Raw genomic sequence first — 12,098 nt, forward strand, 5'->3', positions numbered from 1 at the left:
TGTAGTTCCAAAAAATAGGAACATCTGGTCCGGACTGAAGGACCTGCCAACCATTGCAGACATGTCTACTGTCGCTGCATTGGATGCTGTCACAATAGAAAAAATGGTGGAGGATTATTTTTCTGACACCATCCAAATAGACATGTCAGACAGTCCATATTGTTACTGGCAGAAAAAAAGGCAGTTTGGAAGCCCCTGTACAAACTGGCTCTATTTTACCTGAGTTGTCGCCCCTCCAGTGTGTACTCGGAAAGAGTTTTTAGTGCAGCGGGGAACCTGGTCAGTGAGCGGCGAAGGAGGTTCCTTCCGCAGAACGTTGAAAAAATGATGTTCATAAAAATGAATTATCAATTCCTCAATCAAGTACAGCACTGGCCTCCAGATACTACAGAGGGACCTGTGGTTATGTAGTCCAGCGGGGACGAATTGATAATGTGTGAGGATGAGGAAGTACACACTGTAGGGGGAGAGGAATCAGAGGTTGAGGATGAGGACGACATCTTGCCTCAGTAGAGCCTGTTTAGTTTGTACAGGGAGAGATAAATAGCTTTTTTTGGTGTGGGGGCCCAAACAAACCAATCATTTCAGCCACAGTTGTTTGGTAGGCCCTGTCGCTGAAATGATTGGTTTGTTAAAGTGTGCATGTCCTATTTCAACAACATAAGGGTGGGTGGGAGGGACCAAAGACAATTCCATCTTGCACCTTTTTTTTTTTTTCTTTGCCAGCTCGATTTGTGGGGGTCCAAATAAACCAATCATTTCAGCCACAGTTTGGTAGACCCTTTCGCTGAAATGATTGGTTTGTTAAAGTGCGCATGTCCTATTTCAACAACATAAGGGTGGGTGGGAGGGCCCAAGGACAATTCCATCTTGCAAATCTTTTTTTGGCATTTTGTGACCGTCCAACAGTTGTTTGCCATGAGCACAAAGTACGACAGTAGTCATCCTATGGCAAAGCGGATAACTGCGGCCTTAAAAGCTATGTTGGTGTTAGACGTGCGTCCTGTGTCCGCCATCAGTGGAATGGGATTTAGACGGTTGATGGCTTACCCCACTTAGACTCTCCTGGGGATTTGTGGTGTCAGACAACGCCAGTAACATTGTGCAGGCATTACATATGGGCAATTTCCTTCGTGGCTCCATTATCCCAATTAAAAGGATTTTTACCTGTTGGTGTAATGATGTTATAAACACTACACTTGAAAGCTTGAGCCTTTAAATGAAAAAGTCACTCTTCATTGCACGAAGATTTGCAACAGAGACAGTTTTTTGTTCCCAAAGTCAACAAATAACACTTCGACGCTGTCTGTCTTTGACATACTTGATGGGATCTCAATGATGAATGCTCTGTACCATGGTCGTCGAAAACAAGAGGTAGTGACGCGCTCGAACTACACCCTGTATATGCTGCAGAGAATGGAGGAGCAGCCATCTGTAGAGTGGAATTCAGACCAGTTGAGGGCGATATATTGTGGCCCCGGTACCAAATTGGGTACCGGGCCCACTCCACTACGCAGTCCAGAAAGCTACCTCAGTGCAACATTTTGGACTAAAAACAATATTGTAAGGTGTGAGGGGTTCAGAATAGACTGGAAATTAGTGGAAATGATTGTTATTGAGGTTAATAATAGCGTAGGAGTGGAAAACAACCAAAAAACAGGATTTTAGTGCTTTTTATGCTTTTTAAAAAATAAATCAGAACCCAAAACCCGAAATCGGAACCAAAACCTTTCGTCAGGTGTTTTGGCAAAACAAATCAGAACCCAAAACCTCAATCTAATCAGAACCCAAAACACTAAAAGTGCCCGGTGCACACCCCTAGCAGGTACGGGAGACAAAACAGTTCATGTGTACAGACTAACTGGGAGGGACGTAGTGAAGGGGAAATTATAATCTGGGAGGGAGGAATAGGATGATTGAGAAAGAAAGTGTCAGGTGCCGTTCCCGCTGTTCTCCCACAGAGTGGTGACCGGGCGCCAGACGTTTCCAGCCGGGGCCGTCCTGTTGCTAGGCCACAGGCCACAGCGTCCCCCGGCCGGATTCCTAGTGTCGGGCACATGCGCACTATGTCTCTTCCTCCTTCCTGCAGCTTCCTCCTATCAGCTGCAACCTGCCTCTACATAAACCTCACTCTGGCACCATGAGGGTGCCAGAGTATCAGGTCTCCACATTGGTTTTCTGCTTTCTCCAGCGTTCCTTCTTCATATCCTTTTGGTTTGACCAGGCTTTCCTGACCATTCTCCTAGTTTGAGTATTGTTTTGACCTCTGCTTGCTAACTATTTTCTGGATTCCTGTGATCCTTGACCTCGGTCTGTTGACTTCGCTTCTGGATCTCCCTATTATACCGTCGGAACCATTCTACACCCTGCTGGTAAATGTCTAGGTGGACCGCGACCGGTGTACCTCTTGCAGCCAAGCCCATACCTTCTTGCGGGGAGCCCTGGTGAAAACCAGGGGTATGTTAGACTCCGCACCTCCTAGTTGAGTGGCACAAATACCGGTAGGTGTTCTCTGAGCATTCAGTGACTTCTCAGCCTGACAGAAGGGAAGTTTGGAGAGAAGTATGGTGAAAGTAAATAGGAGAGACTGTTAATTGAGTATGTGCATGATGGAGAGATGTGTATTATCTAGGGTAGGTAATGAAAGAGTATAAAGGAACAATTGATTCGAAGTATGGGGCAATGGAAGAGGTGAAGGATACTTTACTGCCCCCTGACAGGGGTTAATGAAGTAGGCAGTTTCTGTCGCTCTGAGACGACAAGGTCCAGGATGCTGATAGTTGGGTACAGAGGGTCCAGCAGCCAAATAGAAATGGTAACCGCAATCACAACTGAACTGAGTAGCTGAACAGATGTTGAAACAGCAATGACAGTTGAGCTCTGTTGGTCCCACAGCTGAACATAGATGGTGGTTCTGTAGACCCTAAAACAGCCTGCATTATATTTGTAAATTTTTGAAAATATTATATTTACACTTTCTTAGTTTACTAAAGATTTTACACTGTTTTTGAATTATCATTTAAGAAGTTAGTAGAAACAGTGTAGCATTTGTAACAAAATAAAATAATAATTTAGTAATATACGTATATCCCCTTGTATTTATAATTTCATCAAGTCAGGGTTCAGGACACTGCGTAAAGGCTTTGGTTTGGATGCTCAATGACCTTCATATGTACAGTGACAAAAATGATTTGTTCTATAATTATCAACCTTATTGCAGTGTTTGATACTTTGAACTTAAAATTTAATAAAGCCCTTGAAATATTTCTGTGGCATCGATAATACGGTCCCTAGCTGGGTTCAATCTTTCCTCGCTGAATTGTGACTATGGCATTCCCCATAAGATACATAAGTGTGGTGTGTAGCTCCCAGGTTCCTTTTAAAACTTAAAAGGTCTGGTTATCCTTGAACTTTTTTTTCACTGTGATCGATTTTGCAATATTTATGCTTGATGCTTTCTGAAACATGCATGATTTCATAACATCTAGCAATATGTTACAATATACTTTCTACAGTACTTTGTTATAAAACAACATAGAAATCATTTAAAATGGAACTCTTATGTTCATGAATTAACCTTTATGCTCTATAACATTAATTATGTTCATATGTAATTGCACATTATGGGCCTGATTCGTTAAGAAAAGCAAGGCAAAAAAATGAGCAAGTTTTCCCCTGGGCAAAACCATGTTACAATGCAAGGGGTGCAAATTAGTTTATTATTTTGCACATAAGATAATGACTGGCTGTTTTTTCATATGGCACACAAATACTTATTGATAGCTGTATTTGTACACTGAAATTGAAAGTTGATCTAGAACATGCCCTACCTAGCTATAAATCTGCCATCACATTTTAAATTTAACTCTCCCTCCAATGCTACATGGTTTTTCCAAGGTGCAAAGTTATTCTTTGTTTTGCTGTATTTTGTTTAATGAATCAGGTCATCTGTGTTTAAGCTGGGTGACTTATTAACATTGGGATTTTATGTTCTATAAAGTTAAAACTGTCAAATTGAGAGCTCCTGCTACAATCACTCATGACCTGCATATGTTTGCATCCTTTTGTGTGTTATTAAACATGTGTTGTATTAAACATTGTGGTTGGAGAGGCAGCGCAGTTATCTGGTGATTTTTTTCAATTAGTTGGGGAAAAGTGAATTATTAAGTGCTTGTGTATCAGCAATCATCTGTACAGAATCCTAAATTGAAATCAAAAGTGAATGTAGCTGGGGAGGTCCCCTAGAAATCTGGATGTTCTCTCACCGGAGGAACACAGCTTGCATTAAAGAGTTCATCATGTTTTGTGGAATTAACAACATGGAATATATTTCTGTTGGTATACCACTGTGATTGCATTCTGTTTTAATATAATGGTATTATGTGTAGTGACAGTTTGGCACAGCTTAGAGAAATGACCTTGCTAGGGGTGTAAAAAAGTTCATGTCTTAAGAATCTGTTGGGCTTCCCTTTCTATCATAAAACACCTTGTATCACTACAGCGCAGCTCGGCTAGTGCAGTGTTAGCACCAAAATGATCTCAATGATCGAGAGATGTTTGTTTTGAAGTCTGTGCCTTTCTGCAAGTGAGACAATTACAGACCTATTCACAGAAGTGTAAATATGTGTAACTATCATATTTTTCTGTCCATTTGTACTTAAAAACAAGGAAGAAACAAAACTTAGTTTTCTTCTTATAAAATAAGATAGGATGAATTGTTACATCACCTAAAAGACATCCTACTGTAAAATGTTGCAGTATTTTCACTTGCCATATATCAATTACACATAAGTGAGTCTATTCTAGTGAGACTGTTTCCCAGCTAACGTAAATATATGCTATTTACTTTATATCCATTGTTGCTATGCTTTCATCTTAGATATGTGCAAAGTAGCAAAGTGCCAAATCTGAATCCAATTAATTTATCCCAAAGTGGGCGTGGTCAGTTGGAAAGTGGCCATTGTTAAGCCAGACCTCTGTGTGTTGCAGGCAGGGTTTAGTGGAGCTCTGCTTATGTTGCCCTGATTTTTGCATGGATAAATGTTGGTAATTATGACATTTTATGAGTATGTCGGGGGGGGCAGATTTCCTGCACGTTGGGCTAAGGACACAATTTATTGTCAAACAATGTATTATTATTTTCTTGAACTAAAACTGAAAATAGGATTTTACAATTTAGCTCATCAGCCTTCATTTTTTCTAATAATTCTCCTGTAAATCTTTCATTTGGCTTAAACAGAGATTGTGTTCTTCTATTTTATTTTTTTCCTCTTCAATTGTCCGTTTTGACTGGCTGTACTCTCCAGGTTAAGGACTACAGTTTTGAATAGTGTATTTCAAGCAGTGCTGTGCTGCTGTAGGAGGTGTGGCCAGTATTGTGTGGGTGAAGCCAGCAACACGAGGGTGTAGCCAAGTAGAGAACACCTAAAAAGGGATGTCCAACCTCTACTTCACCTATTCTCCCTCTCACTCCCATCCATCTCCTCTTCACTTACATGACATATATACCACTTTCAACAAACTAAAGTTGGCTCTTGAATTAGTGTCAAGGTGTGTAATACCAATAAGTTACTATTGTGGTGGTGTTTATACAAATGTAAGTTTTAACATTTTAAGTTTGCACTAAATTTAACCTAGTGCAAATACAAATCACAGACTTTTTATTTTTAAAATACAAACATGTGTAGATTACAAGTTAGTGTGGTAGTGCTGCAATTTATGGCTAGTTGACAAATATATGAATTATTTCTTAAGGTTTTTTGGTTACAGCAGTATTCTGCCAAGGCCTCCAGGCTTCAACACCCAGTCATTCCAGTCTATGTGACCCTGGCAGCCTAAGCCTTTCACCAACTTCTCCACGTCCTAGGGTGTCTATTAATGAACGACAGCGATAGGACAAGTTTTCTATTGATGCTTATTGGAGAGTTATATCGCTGCAATTACTATCAAAAGGGGTTCAGGCTAATACACTTGTGGCACCCCTTTAAATTCTACACCAGGATATAGAGGTAGGTAAAATAAACTTGTCCTTAATTTAAAATCCAGCTTCCTTCACACCCCCCCCCCCCCCCCCTCCATCTCCCACCACCAGCAAAGATTATGTTCCTGTGTATTTAAAACTCAGCTCCACTTGGCTTTTTAAGAGGTCACAGCAATTTTTGTTGCTCATTTCGTTTTCATTAAAATCAGAACTATTGCAGATTGCAGGCATGAATGAGGGCTACTGAGGGTGAAGGTGAAGGCGGCTGTCACCCCTCTGCACCTGTTGCCATCCTTGTCTCTTATACTCGCTTAACGCTTGAGAATAACCCATTGTCTTCAGCCTTTGCAATGGGAAGATTAAAATCTCACTACATTTTTCTTTTGTGTTTTCTTTTTACTTTAGAGAACATCTATTCTTATATTTTAAAATTAATTTCAAGTTATACCTCTCCTTGACACAATTTTGAACCACCAAACATTTTGCACCCCTCAAAAGCCTTGCGCCCTAGGCTGTCGCCTAGTCACCCTATTGGATAATTATTCCCTGGTCGCTGGGGAAGCTGAACAATGCTGTCTGGCAGTGGTAAGAGGATACTTACCGTTGCCAGCCAGTCTGGCTCTCTCAGTGCATGCATGACCTGGCTTTGCTGAATCACATTTGCGCAGTGGAACTGGAAGCCAGGAATTGATCAGAATATTTTCTGCTTGTAAAAGTTAAAAAAAAAAAAATGTATTTCACTGGGAAAATTTGTTATCTGACTCTCGTTGCTGGTATATTAGGTAGATATAGCACTTGATTATGATACTGTGAATAAAACATATTACAGTAATTAATGACAAGTATTGTGCGCTCTGATTGCACTCCAGACATGAATACTAAACAATACCATAGTAATTAAACTTGCTGTGTGGGGCAAATATCCCAGGTGTAAACATGCCTTAGCAATGGGAGAATGGAAATAATTTCTCTTTATTTGGCAGACAATGTCCCATCTCTCACATACTGGTCATAAGTGTTGCTTCCGTTTTAAACAATATATTTTGCATCTGTTATTCTGGGAGGGAGCATTGGTAAATCGTATATTTATTCTAATTAATAACTAAACAGGGTAAATTTAATTTTATCCAATGATTATTATGATGACCAGGAACGTAATTTTTGCCATGTCTATTGATTGGGGTGCTAACTTCTCAGCAGACAGATTCATCATACATATTGCTTTACCTGAAAGGCTCTCTTTATGCTCATGAACTTGATAATGGTGATAAAAGACATCAGAGACAAAAGCTTAGGCTGCTTACGTTAAGAGAGCTGAGTGTTGTCATGCAGATTCCCATTCAGTACAACAAAAAGTACGCTCTGTTGGTTAAAGGCTTTGTTAGAGTACAAGACTAGACAGGTATAGATAGTCCATCAAGTTCTTCAAGGCCTTTGTTAATTCTCTGAAAGCTAAGCTTCTTTATGCATGGTTTAGAAACTTAATTGTGGTTTGTTGATTTCTTTATTTTGTTCTTTTAAAAAAACAAAATAAAAAAAATAAATCTTATTAGGTGCCACCACTGAGCTCCTTCTATGGCACTCAGAACCACGTTCCTTCTGGGTAACTGACGCTTCTAGTGTACCTTGTTGCTGGTGTACCCGGGCTGGTACTCCTGACCTCTCACATTAGATCAAGGTTGCTGTGGATGGATTACACCCTGACCTATCACAGTAACCAGGGCTGTGTGGGTAGCAGGCAGAGTGGTGGTACTGGAAAAGCTTGGGTCCAAACCTTAGACAGCCGGAGAACGGATTCGATTTTAAGGTCTAATCGACAGGTCACAGGATTACAGCAATATTGAAGATGTTTTCAAACAGGTCTTGAAGCAAGATGTTTATTTGCTCTCACTGTTTAAAGGTCCCAATGATCAGGTCAGTTGAAATCAGAAGAATACATTTCAGTGTACAAGTCAGTGCATTTTATACAGTTTTGGATACAGGCTATTTTTAGAATCAGGATGTAACCCCATTTACCAAAACATGGATTTACATGCATTGCAAAGCCACTAATATTTATACTTTGCTATGAAATTCTTAGAAACCTTGCTGTGATTTCCTAAATCTTATTTCAGAGGCAGGAGACCCACTAGCAAGTCAAAAGGTCTGACTGGCATGAATACTTCAGGCAGTCGCCAAATACACATTTCCACAGAACAAAAAAAAAAACAACCCAAAACAAGCCACTTCCCCACATCACAATACACCAAAGGCTTGACAAACAAAGGCTCATTGTATCAGATATATACATCAGACATAATGCATTTCCTCTAGAGGGGCTAAACAGAAAAAACACATTTTCTACCCTGGTCTCAGAAATAACGATTTCCTATCTCAAAATATACACAATATTAAAAGTAAGTGCATTGGCAATTTATATACATAAGCTGCCTGCGCTATTTGCTTTAAATAAATTTATACCAAAAGTTATTTAATAGTGATCCAATCACAATAGTATTTAATAAAGGCTATAGCATTTCACACTCTCTTAATGGGAAATACGTGTAAATGTTCTTAGTATTTACTGTTTGTGTACTTTATATAATTTCTGCAACACAAGTTTATTTATGTGAGGTTCTGCATAAATTATGGAAGAAAACAAACTATTTAAGTATATATTTGTGAATGTTAAAAAGATTGTTTTTTTATTTTTAGATCATTATCGGTAACTTCGGTTACTTTTATCATAATTATCTTGAAAAAACATTGAAGGAATTTAATGAAACATGCCATTTTTGAATGAGTGTTTTTATTAAATATTCAACCCATGCCAGTAAGCGGTATAGCATATAGGAAATAACTGGCATATTATGCTTTACCTAAAGCCATTAAACTAGAGAAGTGCCTGAGTTTCAATTTAGGACAATGTGCACCTTGTAGGTGGGGTGACCTGTTGAGTTGGGGGGTGCTCTGCTCCACAGGCCACTCCAGGTGTTTGGCCTTCCTATTTTACATCAACTTGGGTATGGGCCAAGCACCAGGCCGCTTCTCTGCCGACTCTCACAGGACCTGTCTGCACAAGAACATTTCAGTTTTGTGGGCTAAGCAAAAAGTCTCCCCACCTGTTAAGTGCTGCAAATAAACAGTTCTGTAGCAAGTGCTGCATAAGCATACATTTTATCCCCTGCATTGATTACACTAAAATTGCTGGACTGTGACAAAGTTCTTGGTGCATGTGCCAACTGTTTATCCCTGTATACATGTATATGTATGTATATGGATATATATGTGCCCATTTTGTAGACCTGCCCTCTGGGAGAATTGAAAGGCAGGTCTGCAATGTCAGGGTGGGGTGTATTAAGTATCATAGATTATGTATGAAGCATTATAGATTGTGTCCATGTTTCTGTCGTTCCTCAATGAACGTTCTAACTTCCTAAGTAAGACGTTTGACTGCCACGAGTGCCTCATCCTGTCTTTAGCTAATATGTACTAAAAGGGAACTATTCATTTAGTTAATGATGGCTGATCTGTAACACTAGTCAACCATGTCTGCCGAGTGTCTACACTTGCTGTGTATGGTCAGTGATGAATAAAGTGTAATTGGCTAATGTTATATAGAATATAAGGCAAATGTTTGCAGATAGTGAGGCTACTCTGTGAAAGAGAGTGTTTTGTAAATAGGCTCTGTGGGTTGATATTTATAAATATTATTGTGATTTATTTTTTTTCAAAATTTTTACGTTTTCTTCATAATTTTCCACAGTCCCAAAAACAAACCCCTGCAGCACCCACAGTACATTTGTCCCCAAACCCAAATAATTCTTATCCAGCAGTTCTTCCAGGGTTAAAAGAAAACATCATTGAAACATAAAGCCATACAGGTTTGACTACAACAATAGTAGCCTGGCATTCTTGATTAGTATTGTATTTGTCTGTGTACAGATACATATTTTATTCTATTTCTTCCAACATGATTTAAGACTGGAAGGAATAGATCTATTTTATATTGTGCAATAGTCTTCACATAAAGTGTGTGTTATGGGCTGGTTTCAATGCCATATGCTGTTCATGAGCAATGTAAATCTCCACTCAGAACACAGTAATCACTTACTGCATTGTTACAGCACGATGGTGATGACAAAATGAACTTAATAACCCATCACTGCCCAGGGGAGAAGCGTCTTTCCAGTCCCCTTCTTTACAATGCAAACTCCACAGTGGCTGAATAATAGCCCTGTGAAACACTGAATTAAAAAGGAACAGCTGTATGATAAATAAAAAAGAAATCTCATTATCTCCTTGGTTTATTCACAGAGGGTGTCTGTGAGATCTGGCTGACCAGTGAAGACACAGGAGCTTATGGCAGAGACATTGGCACGGATCTGCCAACCCTTCTTTGGAAGCTGGTTGACGTTATCCCTGAGGGCGCAATGCTGAGGCTTGGCATGACCAACCCCCCTTATATATTAGAGCATCTGGAGGTAAGAACATGGACATACATACTCTACTTCCATAGGTGTGAAATAATACTGCTAGAGGTGGTAGAAGCAACTGTATGTTGCTGTATGGCATAAAGCACTGATGTGTACAACTCCAGATGACCTATCCTGTGCTATTCTATCGCTGCATTAAAATCTTCTGCAACTTCATTTAGTGATCAGTATAACCCTATTCCTCTCAAAAAATAAAAACCTGTTACTTATGTAATACTTATTATATAGCACATGAGACTTTTGTTTTCTGCAAATGTTCAGTTGAAAATTTACTCAAAGAAGTTAAATGTGAACATGTGCAGTGGGGCATTGAAATAGTCCACCTTGGTGTTGTGAGACGTCTATGGTATTTGATCATTGCATCTATGTATCAGATGTTTTATAAAGAAAAACTCCCAGATAAACATGAACTCCTCCGCTCCTTCAGCTTAGTGAAGTCCCAGGAACAGTAAGCTGAAGCAGATTTTTCCTGAGCCCCTTCGTTTTGTGAAACAGGCCTTGGCTTATTTGGCTGGTTAAAAGTGTGAAGCAACTGAGTATGTCTAGCAGAAATGGGTGTGACCGTGTTATCCTGTGACCCAACAGGAAGAGGCAAGCTTTCTGCTTGTGTCAATTCCCCCCAGAAACCGGTCATCACTGTTTGGCAAACACATTCAGCTGGTTAACACTTTTTACCAGCCGAATAAGCTAGAACCAATTTCACAGGGAATTTGGGTTTCAGTGTGCCTTTCCTGGGGCTCTGCTAAGGGAAAAGAGTAGGTCAGCTATACTTTAATTTTAATACCACACTGCCACCTAGGAAAATATATTCCTAACCAGAGCTCTAGGGATTGCAAAATGCTGCTATTTTTCCTGGGTCTCTGGCTTCTCTCCCAAGGCCGAAAAACTATAGAGGGTATGGTGTGTGAGTTGGAGGGATAATGACAAGCCGCAATCAAGAGATTGTGTTTTGTGATCTTTCTGCTTTACGCCCAGTCCACTGCAATTTCATGTTTGTCAACAATTGAAAATGCAGCTTTAAGCAGCTAGCTTGAAATGAGGGATACCTTGTAATCCTAGGATATGGTGTAGCCTGTAGCAGCAGCAACCCTATTAGGACCTCTACTATACATAGGCTCTTTTATTACCCAGCCTAATGGCCTAAATAATTCTTTAATGAGATATTTAGTCTTTAGTGCATTTATTAATTGTATCTAGTTATATCATTTTATAATATGACTCCCCCTGGTTACTTTATTGTACTGCTGCTTACTTTCTGGTAAATCCTGTATCTTATGGTTATACAATACATCCAAAACTCTCCCTATCCATTAATTGCACGTCTTTGTCTACCTTGTATGTGTCTGTTTTATGTATGCCCCATTTTCCCCGCTGACCAGCACAGTGGGCACCTTGGTGCCTCCTAAATCACTGACCTTAATAGTGCAATATAAACATGGTTTTGGAAGTTCTCGCTTTCCTGTAGTTCATTTGTTTCTATAAAATGCGGACAAATAAACATTCTTTTAAACTGTTTTGTTGAAGAAAAACATTTCTTCTCCCGACTGCAATTATCTGATTCCACAGCAGGTTTAGTGTGTCAAGAAAATATCAGTCTGTCCTTTGCTAACTAGTGAACTGCCTGTGAGAACTGCAAGTATTCT

At 39.6% G+C, this 12,098-nt stretch overlaps 1 protein-coding gene across 1 annotated transcript in view; it reads left to right on the forward strand.

The window, feature by feature from the left end:
- Positions 1–12,098, forward strand: part of CDKAL1 (CDKAL1 threonylcarbamoyladenosine tRNA methylthiotransferase) — a 731,528-nt gene that overhangs the window by 429,209 nt on the left and 290,221 nt on the right. The window contains exon 10 of the mRNA XM_075213134.1: positions 10,277–10,443. Coding sequence (XP_075069235.1) covers positions 10,277–10,443 — 167 coding nt within the window. The remainder of the gene's footprint in view (positions 1–10,276; positions 10,444–12,098) is intronic.

Source organism: Mixophyes fleayi, chromosome 5, assembly GCF_038048845.1.
Source record: "Mixophyes fleayi isolate aMixFle1 chromosome 5, aMixFle1.hap1, whole genome shotgun sequence".
Lineage (NCBI taxonomy): Eukaryota > Metazoa > Chordata > Amphibia > Anura > Limnodynastidae > Mixophyes > Mixophyes fleayi.